The sequence below is a fragment of the Pezoporus occidentalis genome, unplaced genomic scaffold (genome assembly GCF_034315485.1).
Source record: "Pezoporus occidentalis ecotype Australia unplaced genomic scaffold, CSIRO_AGI_Poc_V1 ctg176, whole genome shotgun sequence".
Taxonomy (NCBI): Eukaryota; Metazoa; Chordata; class Aves; order Psittaciformes; family Psittacidae; genus Pezoporus; species Pezoporus occidentalis.
In genome coordinates this window covers 1919707-1939356 of record NW_026913596.1, presented here as the reverse complement: position 1 = coordinate 1939356, position 19650 = coordinate 1919707, and the positions used below count along the sequence as shown (strand labels likewise).

The 19650-nt window shown below is 39.0% G+C and overlaps 1 protein-coding gene across 4 annotated transcripts in view; it reads right to left on the bottom strand.

Annotated features, from left to right (window-relative positions):
• Positions 1-19650, bottom strand: part of GNB1 (G protein subunit beta 1) — a 41681-nt gene that overhangs the window by 7797 nt on the left and 14234 nt on the right. For all 4 annotated transcript variants that reach the window (XM_062614612.1, XM_062614613.1, XM_062614614.1 and 1 more), the window contains exons 2-7: positions 8656-8763; positions 7415-7453; positions 6619-6725; positions 6018-6081; positions 4119-4281; positions 2388-2454 (exon numbers count right to left, since the gene is read on the bottom strand). In XM_062614612.1, the coding sequence (XP_062470596.1) occupies positions 2388-2454; positions 4119-4281; positions 6018-6081; positions 6619-6725; positions 7415-7453; positions 8656-8712 (497 nt within the window). In that variant the 5' untranslated portion in view covers positions 8713-8763. The remainder of the gene's footprint in view (positions 1-2387; positions 2455-4118; positions 4282-6017; positions 6082-6618; positions 6726-7414; positions 7454-8655; positions 8764-19650) is intronic.

The following is a 19650-nucleotide window of genomic DNA, read 5'->3' as shown; positions in this document are numbered from 1 at the left end:
GATTCTACAGGTACCTAGCAAATAAAATACAGACTAGGGACAACGAAGGCCACCTCTGGAAGCTCTCGGGAGAGCTGGCTACACAGGATTTGGAGAAGGCTGAGGTTCTGAATGACTTCTTTGCTTCAGTCCTCACCGCAAATGCTCTGACCACACCACCCAAGTCTTGGAAGGCAGATGCAGGGACTGTGAGAATGAAGGTCTTAGGCCCACTGTAGAAAAGGATCTGGTTTGATATCATTTTAAGAACCTGAATGTGCACAAGTCCATGGGACCTGATGAAATCCATCCGCAGGTCCCGAAGGAGCTGGCAAATGAAGTTGCTAAGCCACTGGCCATCATATTTGAAAAATCATGGCAGTCAGGTGAAGTTTCCAATAACTGGAAAAAGGGAAATATAACCCCTGTTTTCAAGGAGAAAATAGATGACCCACGGAACTACAGACCAGTCAGTCTCACCTCTGTGCCTGGCAAAATCTTGGAGCAGATTCTCCTGGAAGGCATGCTAAGGCACATGAAAAACAACTTGGCAACAGCCAGCATGGCTTCACTAAGGGGAAATCCTGCCTGACCAATTTGGTGGCCTTCTATGATGGGGCTACAGAACTGATGGACGGGGTAGAGCAGTTGATGTCACCTACCTGGACTCGTGCAAAACTTTTGACACTGTCCCATATGACACCCTTGTCACTAAATTGGAGAGACATCAATTTGATGGATGGACCACTGGGTGGATAAAGAACTGGCTGGATGGCCACACACAAAGAGTTGTGGTCAATGGCTCAATGTCCGGCTGGAGACCAGTAACGAGTGGTGTCCCTCAGGGATCGGTGTTGGGACCGGTCTTGTTTAACATCTTCGTCGCTGACACGGACAGTGGGATTGAGTGCGCCCTCAGCAAGTTTGCCGATGACACCAAGCTGTGTGGTTCGGTTGATACCCTGGAGGGAAGGAATGCCATCCAGAGGGACCTCGACACGCTTGTGAGGTGGGCTGATGCCAACCTCATGAGGTTTAACCATGCCAAGTGCAAGGTCCTACACCTGGGTCGGAGCAATCCCAGGCACAGCTACAGGTTGGGCAGAGAAGAGATTCAGAGCAGCCCTGTGGAGAAGGACTTGGGGGTGTTGGTTGATGAGAAAATGAACATGAGCCGGCTTCAGTGTGTGCCTGCAGCACAGAAAGCCAACCATATCCTGGGCTGCATCAAAAGGAGCATGACCAGCAGGTCAAAGGAGGTGATCCTGCCCCTCTACTCTGCTCTCGTGAGACCTCACCTGGAGCACTGTGCGCAGTTCTGGTGTCCTCAACATAAAAAGGACATGGAACTGTTGGAACAAGTCCAGAGGAGGCCACGAGGATGATCAGGGGACCGGAGCACCTCCTGTATGAAGACAGGCTGAGAAAGTTGGGGCTGCTCAGCCTGGAGAAGGCTGCATGGAGACCTTATAGCAGCTTCCAGTATCTGAAGGGGGCCTATAGGGATGCTGGGGATGGACTGTTCATTAGGGACTGTAGTGACAGGACAAGGGGTAATGGGTTAAAACAGGGGAAGTTTAGATTGGATATAAGGAAGAAATTCTTTCCTGTTAGGGTGGTGAGGCACTGGAATGGGTTGCCCAGGGAGGTTGTGAATGCTCCATCCCTGGCAGTGTTCAAGGCCAGGTTGGACAGAGCCTTGGGTGACATGGTTTAGTGTGAGGTGTCCCTGCCCATGGCAGGGGCCTTGGAACTAGATGATCTTAAGGTCCTTTCCAACCCTAACTATTCTATGATTCTATGATTAGACAACCTTTGCTATAAGAACTGCTGCTTGCAAGAGCTGTAATGCTTTTAAGAATTAGATATAAGAGACAAAATCTATGAAAAAAAAATTGAGGTCTTTTTTTGTTCAGTAGCTAGTATTTATTGAGTTACACACCTACATTCTCCTAAAAAAGAAAGGACAAGAAAAAACCATCTACTGTCACTGTAGAATATTTTCTAGGAAATCTGACGAATAGTAACATAAACTGATCTCTGTATTTAAAAAAAAATTAAGTATGACTTTTTAAGTAATAAATACTGAAAATACTAAGCAAGTTTGAGAAATTCATTAGTCTAATACATTTCTGAAAACAATAGTTCTAGGCAAAAAAAAAATGCTCATACAATCTTAACAGACAGAATTAGGTCAGGCTCTTCAGAATATGGGCATAACTAAACAGCCAAAGCTAACAAACTTGAAAGTCCAAGTTTTCCATTACTGGTTAAAAACGTGACATATGAACAATAATTAAATCACATTTACTCTTCTGGATGACAATCAGGTTTACAAAGAAAAAAGCTTCCTTCCATCGTAGAGCTGTGAAAAGTTATTACTATCATGTTAAAGTTTTAGTGCTTACCAGGTGGTGTCGCCAGAGCTGGTGACGATTTGGTTATCATCCAAGAAGCGACAGCATGACAAGTATCCTGAAAACAAAACAACAAGCTGGTGAATAAGACCAGAGATTACTCTTCACATTGCATACTGGCTTGCTTATATGTTGCTGCCTCCTCTCCTGAAGATGGAACAAGAGCTACTACGTAAGCCTAAAACAAGATAGACAAGTTTGACATATAGGAGCCTCCAATGTTTTGGATCAAATGTAGTTTGTCTCTTTACAGACCAGACCCAATCGCTACACTAGCACAGTGGTACACTGTGGACACAGTATTGTCACAGCAAACCTAAATAGTTTTCCCTGTGTTCTGAAGAGTGGGCAGGCGGGGGGGGGGGAAGGAAGAGTACCTTCTTTAGAAGTCATTTTACTGGTGCCATCACAACCACTACCTGGAAGGTCATATCAACACTACATTCTCATACCCTTAACTGCACCCAAAGGGTATACAGTTCCTCTAGATTACCTAAATCATGCTTTGGAAGAAAAACAGCTGAAAGAATTAAATAGTATTAAGTGTACTTTAATTCACACTTAACTTCTTCTGTATTAAAAAAAAATATCACAAATTATTACTGTGTAACTATTTATTTCTGAGTAACCTTATTTTCCTTCTACAGTCTTTATACCTTTTTTTTTTCTCTGTATAGAGGCTCAACAGGCAGAAAACTAGCAAGACACAGAGACCACCTGACGATTTCCTTTAGGAACTGTTAAGAGTTTTTCTCTGGAGCCATTTACCTTTGTCTTACACCCTTTTGTGGAAACAAAGAGACCATAAAGGTGATATGTAGCTTTACAAGAGACCAGAGTACCTACTAAATAGCCAGTGTTTTAATTTTCAGTGGAGTTCAGGAAACCACCCACCCAGCTTTCCTCTGAAAAATTTCCAATCCTATTCACAGAGAAATAAAAATACAATCTGACCATTATCAGAAAATACCCAAAAGCAGTTCACAGTTTCCAGGTCATTACTGCTTGTAAGCTACTCATCTCCATTAACTGTACATTCTTTAGGAAGTGAGAATACCTTCAGCCCTGAATTTGCTTTTAAAGGTACTTCGTGACACTGAGTCTCTTGGTTTATTCAGAAAGAAACATTTTCAAGTCACCCCCCACACTTAAGAAGCCAGCTTTCAAGTACCATGAGGGGCTTTCTTGCTTCACAAACTCTTAACAATACTTCTTACCTAACAAGATGAATTTTGCTTCATCTGTCATTAAGATAACTCTGCAGCTACAGTTTACATCCTAATTTACCAGGTAATGCCTACAAGTCTACCTGTCTCTCCCCATCAATCATAATACGGTTCACCCTAGAAACAGAAACAGAAGGCAAAAATTCTATTTTCACTGTATTTTGAGGAGAAGGGAGAAAAGGAGAAACAAGAGGAAACAATGAGAACTCAAACTTCTGCAAGTAAATAGAAGCTCCATCAGAAAGCAGCCGTCTCGCAAAAAGTTAAAACATCATTACACCACTTCTGCTCAAAGACTATAAGCCTTTGGAAAAAAGTTTTTAAAAGGAAGGAGAAAAAGCTATTTAACAACAGGTAGTATGTAGCTAAGGTCCTGCCCAAAAAATAGAGGTGCACAATGAGGTATATATTTTTATTTAGGAAATTACATTTAAAAGATTAAAAGAAAACCTTCACCATATGATTATAATTGAGATTATTCTGAAGAGGCACTCACCTGTGTGACCAGCTAGTTCACGGCTGACACGTACATTCCCTTCGCGAGTTTTCAAGTTATAAATGGAACAGATGTTATCAAGACCACCACAAGCCACATAATTACCAGAAGGAGCATATGCACAAGTCATGACCCAAGATGAACGCAGAGGAATGGCATGCACCTAAAACAGACACATTAATGTGTTTCATCTGCAAAACAACAGATTCATTAGTTATCATCAGGAAGATTTTCACCTGTCTTAAGATATACATCATCTTTTTGTCAAAAGGACAAAAAAAACAGTAAAAAGTCTTCGGTTTTTTGAGTATCAAAGTATTTTGAGGGTAACTTGCTTATATTACAGCTCGTCAGATCAAGTAATGACATGATGACAATCTCAACTTGCCTTTCCCAAATCCAGTTTAATCAGCAATTTTAGTAAAAACTAAATTATTTTATTTCAGTACTCTGATGACTATGGGTTTATTATAGATTCAGAAAAACATTGACTTCAAAGTATAGTCAGTAAAACTGCCAATTCCAGGCCTAGACACTATGCTATGAATGAACAAGAACTGAAATCACTGCTTCCACTGCCATTTAAATCCTTCTTTGGAAACCCACTGCAGGCAATTAATCTTCATGTTTAAAAAACTACCGCATCCTTATCATTCCTTATGATATAAAAATCTACCCCATTTCCTTATCATTCTGTGTGCAAAGAATGCCACTTAAATTATGGAAGCTAAACCTTTTCTCTCGTTAACTCATTGCTTCTTGTTAACTCATTAACTTCAAATTTGTTCACAACACCTTTAAGAAAGGGATCATATCCTTACACATATGGAGACCTCATGCAATACAAACAATCTTCTTGCATTTCTCAATTGAAGATTACTGTCTGTTCCTCTGCTGCTAATCTGCAATCTTGCAGCAATCAGCAGTTGAAAATCCAATCCCTTCCACTAAAAACACAATCAGCTCATTCTTGGAAGTCTTCTACCAGGGATCTAATCAGAATATTCACCTTGAGCCATTTTATCATTAGGAAAAGATTATATTTATGGCACCTGTGTTACTTCCAATGTGTGCTGCAACTGCCGAAAGAATATCTGCAGACTGTCACCTATTTTTGAATTGGTGGCTTCTGGGTGCTACCTAGTTAAATTTAATACTGTTTCAACACCAAGCTGTTTGCTACCTCAAATTCCAGAGGCTTTGTGGTTTGGTCGGGGGGTGTGTGTGTATTACTTCTTTTGGAGCAGGGGGGTGGTGGGGTTTTTTGTTTGGCTGGTTTTAACTCAATTGCTTTTTCACCGAATCAATACTTCCAAGAGGTACATGAGGAAGTTTTTGCAGCTGAGGAGTTCGATTTCTGATCCTAGTAAATGTTTCACCAGTCTAGCAACAACCTCTGATTTCATTCCCCCCAAGATAAGAAAGCTGCTCTCTGCCTCCTGATGACACCATGGATTAACTAGCATTCATCTAAGAACTGAAGATACTGAGATTGAAATCATGTTATATAAAGATTATTTTTCCATCTTATCTGTCAGTTCTTACAGTAATTTAGATCAGATTTGCCTGCAGGCTGTGTTTACAGGAGGAAGGCAAAAAAAAAAAGGAAGGGGTTATTCTTACTTTGCAAACATTATTATTATTACTTGTTAGTAAAGTTATAGATTCCTTAGCTTCACAGCTGGGACTCAACGATAATTCCAGCTTTAAAGTTGTTGCAGTTGTTTCTGCTTCTAAGGATGCACTGCTGTATTCTTCAAATGCAAACTTCATTGTTTTGTAGAATTCAAAATTTTGTCTTAGGACTATGCAAGTAATGCAGCTAAAGTCATGACAGGTAACATTTCCTTCCCATGTCTTCACAATTTAATTACACAGCAGTATACCAGTTTATCTTACCTTGTTTGTAGTATAGCTGTCCCAAATTATAAGTTTGCCATCCTGGGATGCACTAACTAGAAGCCTAGAGAGGAAACAGGAGATAAAGACAATCACCGGAAGAAGAAGGAAGATCTTTGTGATGGCATCTGTCTCCACTATCAAGGCCAAGGTACTTGAAACAGCTCAAGTACAGTGCAGCATTACCCAATTCAGTCATTAGCACTACCAAAATTATTTTGCAAGTACTCAATTACAATGCTAAATATTATGGAAATGTGTGATGGAACACCTACATGTTAACACCTTCTGCCTTGAGAAAAAACACGTAACTAACATCTCAATTGAGGGAGAAAACTTGCATGAAATCAGTGCTTATGTGCTCTATAAAGAGGATTCAGATTCACTGATTTTGTAAATCTACAGTGTCAATATGGTTTCATTTTTACTATTCTTAACATAGAAAAAAAAGAGATATTAAGTGTTTCTGAATTCTCTTGGTTGTCCAAGTTCTCTTGGAACTAGTGGTTCCTAGTGGTAGGAAAAAAAAAACAACAGTCCTGCACAGTCAACTTTCTGAAGAGTGATGCCAGGAGATCTGATTTGAATAACCAGCACCCACCTGGAATCAGTCCCCCAGTGCATTGCATAAATTTTAGCCAGGTGTCCCCGGAGCGTTCTTCTAGTGCGCATTTGAATTCTCCCCACTGGGTCAATATTGGCTGTGATCTGAAACAGCAATGGTGTCATACACAGAATATCTCACTTCATAATTCCCAAAGTAACACATCACACATGAATACCTTTAAAGAAGCATTCCAATGCAGACCCAAGTCCCACATTTTGAATACTGAGTTTTTAAAAACTGCCTAATCTAAAGCTACATCATTTTGTGTAGTACATCCTTATCAAATTAAAGAAGCAGGCCCTCTATTGCATTTATAAAGACACTCAGAAATTACCTTGTTTAGGTCTTATCTTCTTGGACTTTCAGGATTTCAAACCTTTGATCTGGGTTTTCTACTCCCGTGTACATTTCTAGAAAACCCCCCACTGTATCTCCACGAGATGCTCTACAGAGTACAGAATTCCCATTCCCCAAGTTAATGTTGGCCAATAGGATCAAAATGTGTCAGTACAACAAGAGGCAAAGGCATCAGCTCAGGTTCAGCAGCAGTTCAAACAGAAGTGCAGCATTATGTGGATATTACTAAATTAATCTCAGCAGATATTATGGTTCAGACTATAATGGTAACAAGACTGTACTGCTACCATCTCTGTAGCAGAACACTTCTTACAGAAACTACTGCTCAAGCTGGACAAACAAACAATTTACTTCTCTCTGGAAGGAACCACCTAAAGGCAAAATTAAAAAAAAAATTGATAAAGGATAATTCATGTTAAACTTAAATACTTACCTGAGCCAGGGTGGCATCCGCACATGCTTTCCTAGCATCCTGCAGCAGGAGAAAAAACAGAGAAATCAGAAGTTCTCTGTAAGCGGAGAGGAGAAGCAAGACACGCCAACCCAGTATGGGTGATAAGCAAACTTCTACTTTATTTGTGGCGCACTTCGCTTATATCCGCGTGGTGTTAGCTACGCCTACTAGGCACAACAGTATTGGCTGGTTCTACACAGCTTCCTTCACATTCTCCTCCCACACCCGGTATCCAGTTACCTGTGAGGCCTACCCCTTGCCTTGCTCGCACAAAGCCTCTAAGGCTCCATGTCCTTGCTCTTAGAGCCATTCTGCAACAGTTCTCTACCTTCCCTTATGTGTTTTGTCAAGATGATCCAGCACCCTCAAACCAAGGCTCAGAAAGTATTTCTGCTTGCCATCAGAGAGGACCCATGCTAACTACATCATGAATGTAATATGCTGCCTGCTGTTAAAACACAGAGCATATTGAGCATTTGACTTCCAAACATTCTTCTTTTGAGGAAAAGGTAACGATTTTCACCATGAAGACAGTCAAGCAATGGAACTCTGTGTCCAGATAGGCTCCATCCTTGGAGGGTTTTGAGACTTGACAAATCTCATTGCCGATACCTTATTTTAAGCAGGAGATTGCTTAATGTTGGTTACGGTCTGGCTCAGAAACACTTCAGTAAATATTCACTTTGATCCAATCCATTTCATGCATTATTTGTGTAACTATTCTTTTCTAAGCAATATTAAAAGACCAAAATGTGATTTCCTAAAGCAGTCACATATGCTTGCCCTTTCTAAAAATCCGCATTAACTTTGACATTGTGAAAACATAGAATCATAGAACAGTTAGGGTTGGAAAGGACCTTAAGATCATCTAGTTCCAACCCCCATGCCATGGGCAGGCACACCTCACACTAAACCATGTCACCCAAGGCTCTGTCCAATCTGGCCTTGAACACCACCAGGGATGGAGCACTCACAGTTTCCCTGGAAAACCCATTCCAGTGCCTCACCACCCTAACAGAAAAGAATTTCTTCCTTATATCCAATCTAAACTTCCCCTGTTTAAGTTTTAACCCGTTACCCCTTGTCCTATCACTACAGTCCCTAATGAAGAGTCCCTCAGCAGCATCCATGTAACTTAATGCATCACATCTGTCCATCTCTGTTCGCAAGCCACACAAATAACCACTCATCTGTACTGTGGTCACAGATACCATACATACTCTGATTTGGTTTTTCAGTTGTTCAGCCTCCTGGCGTAACTGGTCAAGCTCACTCATTTTCCTGTGCTAAAGGTGTGCCTCACTGCCACCTCTGAAACAATCAGAAATCTGAAAGACAGACAAGTGGTGATAATAATAATTAGTACAGGTCAGAGCTTGAAATTACTAAGTCCTTTCACCCATCTCAAACAGCTCTTGGGAACAAAAGGCAGACTGGTTTATAAGTATTAGAATACAAGCAAAAAAATTTCTCTGAAATCTCTTCAGAATAAGGTGTTACCACACTTGAATATGTTCAGCTTTTTGCCAGCACAGAAAACAAAATATAATTTGGAGTTACTCCTTCCCTCCAGGGCTTGTGTTTGCATTCTTTCATTAGTGTTTTTCTGATTCAGTTTTGTATAAATTCAAATTTCCCTAGAGTGAACCAGCAGATAACACTAATGTTAGACATGAAATTCAGAACTTCTCTGTAGGTCTTAAGAACACAGTAAGAAATTCTCCTATCAAAGAGCAAGCTCCTTAAGTATTTACAGACTGACACAATCACTTGCAAAATGCTGTAAGAGCCATTATGAGGTTTCTGTAACACAGCAGTTGTGAGAAATGTTGTTCCAAGATTTGGATAAAAGGATCACTCACAAATGTTGTTCAGGATTTTGTGTTAATTGCTAAAATGTCTCCCTGAGACTTATAGATTCCAATAGTAGCATGTTGTCAGAATAAAACTAGTATTTTTTTCAATGTTAAATTGAGAAGCTTGAGAAACTGCTGCCAACAGACATCTTCCCCCTCTAAGAATCTTATTTTTCTAGCATCGGTAAGGACCAAATTACTAATGCTATCCCTCTGTCTGCTGTACTCCACAGCCAGCAAGATAGAAGCTCAATAAAACACACCTACCAGTGAACACTCTCTTCTACTGCCTATAGAGTTCCTCAGCTATTGGACTGTTTTCCAATATAATCAGCATACAGATTTCATTAAGCATACAACTTACCTTTGAAAAATCACTGTTCCAGAAAGATGTTGTTGCCATTTTCACTAGCACTGCACACTTAAAACTCAGCTGCTCTTAAACTGTTTCAAAATCTCTGCAGCTTGATATATAACATGCTGATGTTTATCTTTTATTGCAGATCAAGATAATTGGCTCCATTTTCAAATGCTACACAGAGCACCTGGAGTTTATAAACAAACACTGGTAGTGTGTGTTTAGAACATTTTATTAGCCAGAATTGACCCTTTACTATTAAAGCAAATGCTTTGCCAGCAGCTTTACATATTACTCTGTTAAGATTTAATCAGCTTATTTATCTTTGCAGGCACACAGGGTTTTGTTGGGTTTTTTCCTAAAGCCCTTCCCAAGGAGAAAGAGGAGGATAACTTCCACATTTTTATCCACTCACAGTAACAGGAAGCATATTGTAAAGGCAAATTAAAGCAATAGAGCAAGCACTGCTGTCTAAAGAAAAGACTTTTCAAAAGACTTACTAAGACTTTAACATTCCCTAAATATTGCTATCCCACATAACCAGACTATTCAGGTCTCTTCACAGTAGCTAGTATTGCAAACTAAAGACCTAAAGGAAAGAATGTCAAATCTTGCCATATCATATTTTATAAATTTATACTCTTCTCTGAAACACGGAATATTTTTGAAAAGGAATTCTAGTTCGCTCCTGGCTCAAACCCTCCATCCACACAGCTTCAAAGCCCTTTCACTTCATTGCGAAATGAGGTCTCTTCTCTCTACTGGTGCCAGGGTCATCTTTAAGCCCCTTTAAGATTCCTTGCTCAGCTTAGTCAAATCCAGTTAAGGCAAAACCCATCAAGAGTATTTTATTATCCTATAACCACCTTCTTTTCTTTTGAATTCTCAAGATGTATTGTTCACTCTACATCCAAGACAAAACAGACTGTGGCTGGGTCTACCCCACAGTTTTTAACATGCAGTCAGCACAGTATAGAGCTCCTGTGTAGATCACACACGTTGTGAAATAATATATGCTAGTCTTGTCATGAATTAAGAAACTCTGAAGATAGTCCTTACAAATAAACTGCAAATTTTCAGATCTTTTAGTTTTTAGATAATCATTTCTGCTTCTGCCATTCTTCAAGTTAATATATAAGCCCATTTACCACTAAGCAAATACCAGCCTCTCCAAGCAGAGTACAGAGAATTCAGAGATGGTATCATTTCTATTTCAGAGAAAGAAATCATGATCCAAAACTTAAGCATTCTGTTCAAGGTCACAGCAACTCAATGACAGGATTAGGATCAAGACTTAGGACACTAGAATTCCAGCTGCAAAGAGATACAGGTAACTACACTGAAGATTTGCATGCAGCTTTATTTAAAAATATAATAGGATGAATAATCTAATGTCAAAGCAGGCATGTTCTCCTGTATTACTGCTTAAAATAGTGCCAATTTATTTCTGCCAGAATTTATGTGCTATGCAACAGAATTCTCTTGCATTTAAATGAAACAATAATTCTTTGTATGGAACACGAGAGGCCTAAGGAGATGAACACTAATCCTAGAGGAAAAAGTTATATTAAGTTCACAGAACCCAAACCCTGTAGTTTCATTCTGGATTATTTGCACACACCAAGTTCAAAACAAATCATACAAGCTTATTTTGTGTTTGGGCCTTATTGCTTAATATAGCATGCACTGAAGGGTACTATTGTAAACGACCTAGGCCCTACATAGTGTGCCAAAAAAAGCTCCTAAAATGCTCTATTTGTGAGCTCTACAACAAGACAGTCGCTCCCTAATGCTTTAAGGAAAGCTTCCTTGTAATAAGTAACTTCAAAATGGTTTATCAACACTACAGAAACCTTTACACCTACATGCAAGATATCATCTCCATTATCACAGGCAGTGAGGAGTTTCAGGAACTTAACTACTGTTGTCAAAAGCAGCACGTATGGATCTTGACCTTCAGTCACTTGCTAGGCAGGACTCGCATTTTAATATTCACTGCATGACAATTAGTAGCTGAATGCATACACCCCTTGATGTCTTCCCCATCTGCAACACCACAGATCCACATAAATTCACATCTGGAAGTTAGGTACTTTTAGAGTTACAAGTTAGCTCCTATTCATTCCAAGCAACTCCAAACTGCATTTCTGACAGCATCCATTGTAATTGTTTAAGCTACACTTCCACGTTCCCTGTGTAGTCTTTGTTGTTTCAACATCAACAGGAAGATCCAATTCCTGCCTACATGACCGAACTCACTAGCACTCAGGAAACAAAAATCCTAATGAAGCCTAGGGCATTAAAATATAGGAGTTCTCTGAAGCAGACTAAAATTTATGGGGTAACCAACTTGGCTATTCCTCTATTTCTTTTACACTAAGTCTTAAGCAATTAAATTTACATCAGAAATATGAAATGAATAGGGAAATAAAGGGTTCCATCCTCTTGTGTACTGATTACTGTAAATCAGCAGAGTTTACTAGTCAAAAAAAACTTTAAAAGGGAAAAAAACAACAGGTAAGGTCAGGAAAACCAAAATATTTTTATCTATTCTCTCAATACTTGAGAAATTTTTATACAGATTTATTCTTAGAAATAACAAGAAGAGACTGTTCAATACATGATCTGTGCTCATTGCAAACTAATGCAATTGAGTATCATGAAATAATACATTTTTTGTTTCTTGGAATGTTTAAGGGCATTTAACCCCATTTTAAAAGAACATTTCCAGAAGAAACTGTAGGCTTGATAGCGATGATACTTCTATTTCTGGAGTTTTGAAAGACATTACTAAATTTCTAAATCAAACAAACCTCACGCAAAAAAAGTCACTATTCAAGTTCCACACTCCCTTTATCCAAACTATCACCACAGCTGTGAAGAAATAGGTAGCAGTCAAACTCATGCTTACCTCACTTTCTTTTCAGTATGTTACTGTGTTCTTGAAGGCAGGCTTCTCAAGAATAACACATTCACTTTGCTGAACCCACTCAAGACCTTTCCAGAGGCTGAAGTGCTTAAGTGTCTCTGCTCTAAGCCTAAATCCTCCTAATCTTGTTGACAAGTATACCTTGTAGATAATTCTGCTCTTACTAGAGACAAGAAGATGCATACTTGCAAGGTAGTTCACTGTTCTTCACTACACCACATGACTCAAGTCTCTAATCTCCTCTTAGATGTTACCCATAGAAGAGTCCCTTTGTTCCTCTGTTTTCCACATAGGAAACAAGAGGTATTGAGTTCACCTTTCAATATAAGATCAAACTTCACAATTAGGCCATTTCAAAAGGATTTATCAGGTTACTCATCTCAAATTAACAACTTCTTGGTCTGTTTTTCTCTAAGCTACATGACCTATATTCCTATGTAAGGGGAAAGTTTCTATGTCCAGACACCCAATTATATTGAACAATCTTTGCACTGAATAGAAAGCCATATGAAATCTAAATAACTCCCACAGGCTTCCTGCAAATGGAGATAGACATAAGGTCCCAGTATAATAATTCACTTTAAAGGTAAAGCTCACTATGCAGAACACAGTTATAACTCAAAGGCTAAAGAATTCACTCATTTCATTGTTACAACTCTAATGTCCTTTCCAGAGCTCAAGCTCTTTATCCAATTAAGTCCAGTTACTGAAACCAAGGTACCATTAATCCTGTCACACTTTTAGATGTAGACTACATTATGCTTGTCTACATTGTAAGAGAAGTGGGAAGAGTTGAATACAACTCATCTAAATATATATTCTTGTGTTAAACATGATTCCTCCCTACAGCTGCCTGGTAACAGCAATGAGGCAATGTTCACTAAACACCGTTATTTAATCTTCTCACGTCATTTCCATTATTACAAATGGAAAAAAATCTCCCGAATAGCCCATCCTATAAATAATCTCTACAGATTAAAAGAAGGGAACACAGCTATCATTAAGTATTTAGAACTTCTATCCCTTCATGGCCAAACTTTCTTTCTTACAAGATATTTTTAGCATACACTACTACTACCAAAAACGAAAGTAATCCCACCAAGCCATTGCTGATGCAGTCTGATAACAGAGGTTTTAAACATATATTGTTAGAGTATTACCCATGCACAGTAATTTCCTAAGAGGGTTAGCCAAATCGCCTTTCTCCCAAATGAACAGGTTGACTGATACTTGTTCTCTCAATATCTTCCCTGCTAACATACATGGCCCCCGTACCCAGTACAGCTGTACAAAACAGCCAGAGAAAAAGCAAAGCACATCATTTGCAAGAACAGAGCCAAAACTTTACAGCCTTCCTAATGAGTTCGTGTTGTGCCTATCAGACAGTCTCATAGCAGGTCATCTGATTAAAGGAAACTGTGTTAATCTATTAGATATCATAAATCCTATTAGCAACATGCACAGCATCTTGTACATTTTCACAATGACAAAGGAATTATACACAATCCACTGTTAGTTCCAATGTTTGACATCATATTGACTTTGAAAAGCTGAGGGGGTTTTGTTATTTAACTGGAAGTATATATTGAGTCCTATTTGACTTTTATTCAATAGAAAATACAGCAAGATCAGAATTGCTTGTGGAACAAATTTGAGGTGTTCTCTCTCCCATTTACATGGTCCACAAGAGAAGACAAAAAAAATTCAGGGGTGCCTTTTGATCCTGAAGAGCACACATCTCCAGACAGGGTGACCACAAAAAAAGTAGAGAATTCTAGAAGTTAAAAATCATAGAAAATGTATGCAGGAACACAACACAAATGTAAAGAATCACAGAAACTTCTGTGACACAGCTTTATTTGAAGGAAAAATAAATTAAAAAAAAAAAAAAGCACAAAACACAACCCTTTAGAATATGCACTGAATATAGCTCAAAAACATTGGGTTAATACCCAGCACTGGTTAAAACGAACGGTTAAATACAAAATAGGACAGAAAAAAAACCCACTAAAAATACTATAATGCCATTGAGGAAAAGCAATGGTTTGTCTACACTGGGAACACTGTGTCCAGTTTCTGATCCTCCAAATAATAGAACACTGGAGGTATCTAGGGCTGACCAAAGTAACTAATCGGAGAGCACCTCAGAAGACAGGTTTAGAGAAAGAGACAGGGGCTCACTTGCTGTTTGCTTTTTGAGAAACAGGTAAACATCTAGTAATGGGAAGCAACAAATACAACTGAGCAAGTACTTCCTAAACAACATATGGCTAAGTAGTGATGTTCCTAATAGACAGAGAGGCTTCACAAGAGGCAGAAACATTCGAAGTTATAGCCTGGAAGATAATGAAGGTTTCACTGTTCCAAAAATATTAGTAGTAATTATGATTGCAAAGAATATGAACTTTGAAGCTTTTAGGTTCTGTTTAAATAATACTGACACATTGAAAAGAACATTCTGACAAGAGCCACTTTGCTCAAAAGAAATTTGGCCTTTTTTGTCAAACATGGCAGATAAATAATTTTTCATTCATGAGAGAATGACTATTGTAATCATTTTATTTACTGCAATTCCCTGACCCACTGAGATGAAACAGTTTCTTCTATGGTCCCCCTCTGCTTTGCCAGCTCCATTTCTGAATGAAGGCAGGCACCAGTATCTATTATTTAGCAAGTTTTCTGCCCATTTTAAAATTCTTCCTGTTGGTACAAGAATACACATGCTAAAGCAGAAAACAGGTACTTCAGGCTTGCACATATTAACAGCTAAAAACATTAAGTTAGCTACTTAAAAAATAGTATGAGTTTCTCAAGCACTAGAAAAAAGAAGTTACCTTATTTCTTTACTTACATTTTCTCTCACTACAGTAGAAAGCCAGCTTCTGCTGTCAAACATGTAAATTCTGGAGGGGAAAAAAAAGGAAAAAAAAAAGAAAGAAAAAAAAACAAAACCAGAATTTGTACAATTGTCAAGAAATAACATCAATTTCTTAACAAGTCTACCAGAAATTAAAATGTTATCAAAGCACAGACTATTTTTTGTTGGCTAACAAACAGCCAGCTTGTCGTCATGAAGGAAATGGGCATTGCTTTAATATCAACAGGACCAAAAGACTCATATCACTTTTAACATTCTTCTCTGAAGAAACTCTTGCAATCCTCAGATCATTAAGTCTCCTCCCCTAGCTGATACAGAAGTCCATACTATTAGAGAGCTTAGGATTGTAGCAAAACATTTTCTCTCATACAAGATTAGTTTTTACTGGACTACAAGGTGTCCCCTCTCCTCAGTCTGCATCTTCAGAGCACTGAAATTATTTCTGCTGAATACTGATCCTGAGGTGTGCTAGCTTTCTAAGCGCAGTGAAATACCAAGGTACCTATTTTATCAAAAGAAGTTACATAAACCTCCTACTAAAGAGCTCAAGCCAGAGCACAACACTCTTCTAGAAGAGTTATAACTCCTAATCACTAAAGATGTTAACAAGTAAAGTATTAACACATTAAAAAACCTCACACACTTGCAGTCTGGAAGACTGTAATGATTTAACACACAAAGTGGCTCTTCAGCAAGCTGGAAGAGTTTCTTGTAAGAAATTTTGAAGCAATTTTTTTTCCTCTGGCAGCACAAAGTCATAATTATAGTTCACCCCAAGATTCAAAACATCGACAACCGCTTATACATTCAAAACATCTGCAATTTGCTTGTACCACACAGCAAGGCAAGGGCTGTGGGTGATGTCAATGGACACTGAGCGTACATCTTCAAAGCCGGTGCATTGGGACAGTAGAGGATTATTCTAAGCACAAAGCAAGAACATACTGAAGTGAAATGATCTTAAATCAGAAAGCCAGTCTACAATCTCATGTACTTTAAACTGAAATGATTACAGATAACGCATCTTTCTGATTTTACAGTTCACTATTAGCTGGAAAACCTACAAAACCACTTCAGCGCCTGGTATGGAGGTTAAACTACTTAGGATATGGATCACCCTCATCCAAGCTTATTTTTAGAATAAAAAGTTTAATACTGTGATTATGGAATCACAGTGTAAGCAGTTTTGTTGGCTACTGACAGAAAAAAATCCACACTTTTAGACATAAAACAGTAACTCACACTTAGAGGCCAAACTCTAACCCCCCAAAGACACAAGCACATGACATGACCATTTGAAGTTCTGAAGAAAGATCAACTCTATTCAACTTTCAGAAGTCTTGACAGGAAAAATTTGCCCACACTGCAGAGATGAAAACTGATGAAATTCTGAAAGTATTCTCTCAAATGTAAACAAGTAAAATCACGCTGGAATGCTAAAAGCACACAGAATACATCATAGCAAAGGCCACAACACACACCATTATTATCCTGTGCTGTACCCTCATTAATGCAGGAGAGGTGTTGCAGATTTCATATGCCTCCTGCAAAAAAGAAAAACAAAACAAAAAAGCTGCTTTAACCAGCCTGCAAGAAGAGTAAGGAAGCGTAACAGCAAACTGCTCCACAAAGCTTGGTTTTGCTTTTAAAATCAGGTTAAGTTTCCAGTTGGGTTTGCTGAAAGCAACCTGTAACGCTGCAGAACACAATCCTAGCAACTGAGGTGTTTTCAATTAAAGATGGAACTCTTTTTAAGAGCAAAAGTAGACAAGCAACTGAAGGTGTGGAGGGGAAATAAAATCTGCATTGTCACAAGCTTCCATTTTTAGCTAAAATGTAGCCTGGTAAAAGCAACATGAAAATTACAGGCCAAGTCATTCACCACACCACAATCCTGGTTCAGCATAGAGTTCTTGTAATAAGCTTTATACACTGTCTTAATCAGCCCTTAGAGCCCTGCTTAGCTGAGAGTTTGAGCTTCACAACATCACCAACTGGGGTTTCTAAAACTGGAGAGAACAAAAAGTACCACAGAATACTCTAAGCTTGGTTCAAGTGGTTAAGCCATTATACCAAAGCACCTGGAGGCTGGCCAGCCCTACACATAGCTGGTGTACCCAGTGTGCCCACATTCCCAGTTTTCTGTTCCAAGCAAAGCATCATCACTTCTGGGTAAAGCTTCCCTACTACAGCTCTAACTGCTGACAGCCTAAAATTCCTTTTTCCTTCAAGATTTCCTTCAACTTTCCTTGAGGTAGTTACACTGAGGTAACAACCCAGCCTAAAAACTGAACTCCAAAATCCATCAGAAAACAAGCCTTCACATGAAGGCTCTTCTGGAGAGTTTCATGAGGTTGAGGAACACAGGAAAGAAAAGAAGAAAGGAAGGGACTTTGAAAAGTAGGGAAAGCATTTAGAAGTATTTTACTGTAACAACATAGCAAATCTGAACAACTCTCCAAAATTAAGCAACTTCTTAAATACATTCACTGTAGCCCTCTCCAAAGCCATTAGCTGTACAAACATATTTTTCTTCTTGACCTATGGATTCAATGACGGACTTAAACCCTAAATATTCTGGATGTTAATTCCACCAGCACACTTTCTTAAGACTGCTTTACACATACTTTGACTAAATGCCAAGGCCAATATTTGAACTGCAGCAAAAGCATTCTAGCTTCTTAAAACATGCCATCAATTCATACATAACCTGATATGAGGTAAGGGATGGCTCATCAGACAAGACACCTGCCCACCAAAGGTTTGGCTCAGACCTTAGGACAGGGTTTGGCCAGTCTTCATAAGCAGCTGTGTCTGTGCTCCTCCAAGCACTAATTCCAATTCAGACTTTTCTTGTTTAGCACAGATCTGTATTCTAGAATGCCTAGTCTCTGCTGTCACCTCCTGCAAGAGCAGCTTTGAAGGATAGCCAATGGAAGGATAAAATAATAATTACAAATTCACAAATCTAAATATGCTCAACTGAATGGACACAACCCCTTCTCTTCTATTTGATGTTTTCTTTCTGGGAATCAGCTGCTGAGTCTCTAATTTCCAAGCACATAAGCTTTGAACAACAAGCAATACCTTACTAACAGGTTTGCAAAGCAGATTATCCTAGCAGGGACAATACTAGATTGTCCAACTCCTTCAAAAACTTACTGCAAACACTTCTGCAGTCAAAAGCTAGTGTGGCTGGACTGTTTCTGTGGGAGGTATTGGCTGCTTCTTGCATTGAAGAATTGCCAAGTTTCCTTCTGAAGCAGTCATTGTGCTCAGGAGACGTTTTTCCATATGTTAATGTGAATGAAGTACACACAAAACAAGCGAGTATCAGGTTGATAAGTGTTAATGGTCATTATGCAAGTTATTACATTAGCAGTTACATTACTTTTTCTACTCTGCTTGGTACATCTAAAAGACTGCATTAGAAAAAAAGTTTCTCACAGCTGCATAAAACACAGGAAAATTGATAGCTAAAGAATAAAGATCAGTTCTAGGATCCCTCCAAAGTTCTGGCTGCATTTCTTCATCCAGGCATAACAGATCTGCAAGAGACATCTTCTGGTCAGTCAACATGGTCTTCCATCAAACTGCCTTCACCTAAGCAGTGAGGCCAGAAGTTTCAGTTTCAGAAAAAAAGAAAACAAAAATAAAAAAAAAATAAATAAAAAAAAAATCAAGCTTTTATTTCCAAAAATTCAAGGAAGAAGCCAGACACTAACATATCCAGAAACCTTCTAAGACCTTATAAAGCCCAAATTCAAGAGTTTCACATTCAAAGTGCCAACTTGGAAATGCTGTCTCAGAAAAACACTGCATTTCTGTCTCCTCCAAAAGCATTACAGAATAACTCACAAAAAGGCCAACTGCTATACGCACATTCCTCAACATGTCAGAAGTTACTGCCATGGAGTAAAGCAACCCAGCTTTTACTGAACATCACCAAACTCTAGCTATCGATGCACAGACCATCAGCTTTTGCTGGCATGCCTAAGACTTGAGGGCTCATCCCGCCCCATTTTTCATAGAATCATAGAATAGTTAGGGTTGGAAAGGACCTTAAGATCATCTAGTTCCAACCCACTCCTGCCATGGGCAGGGACACCTCACACTAAACCATGTCACCCAAGGCTCTGTCCAACCTGGCCTTGAACACTGCCAGGGATGGAGCATTCACAACCTCCCTGGGCA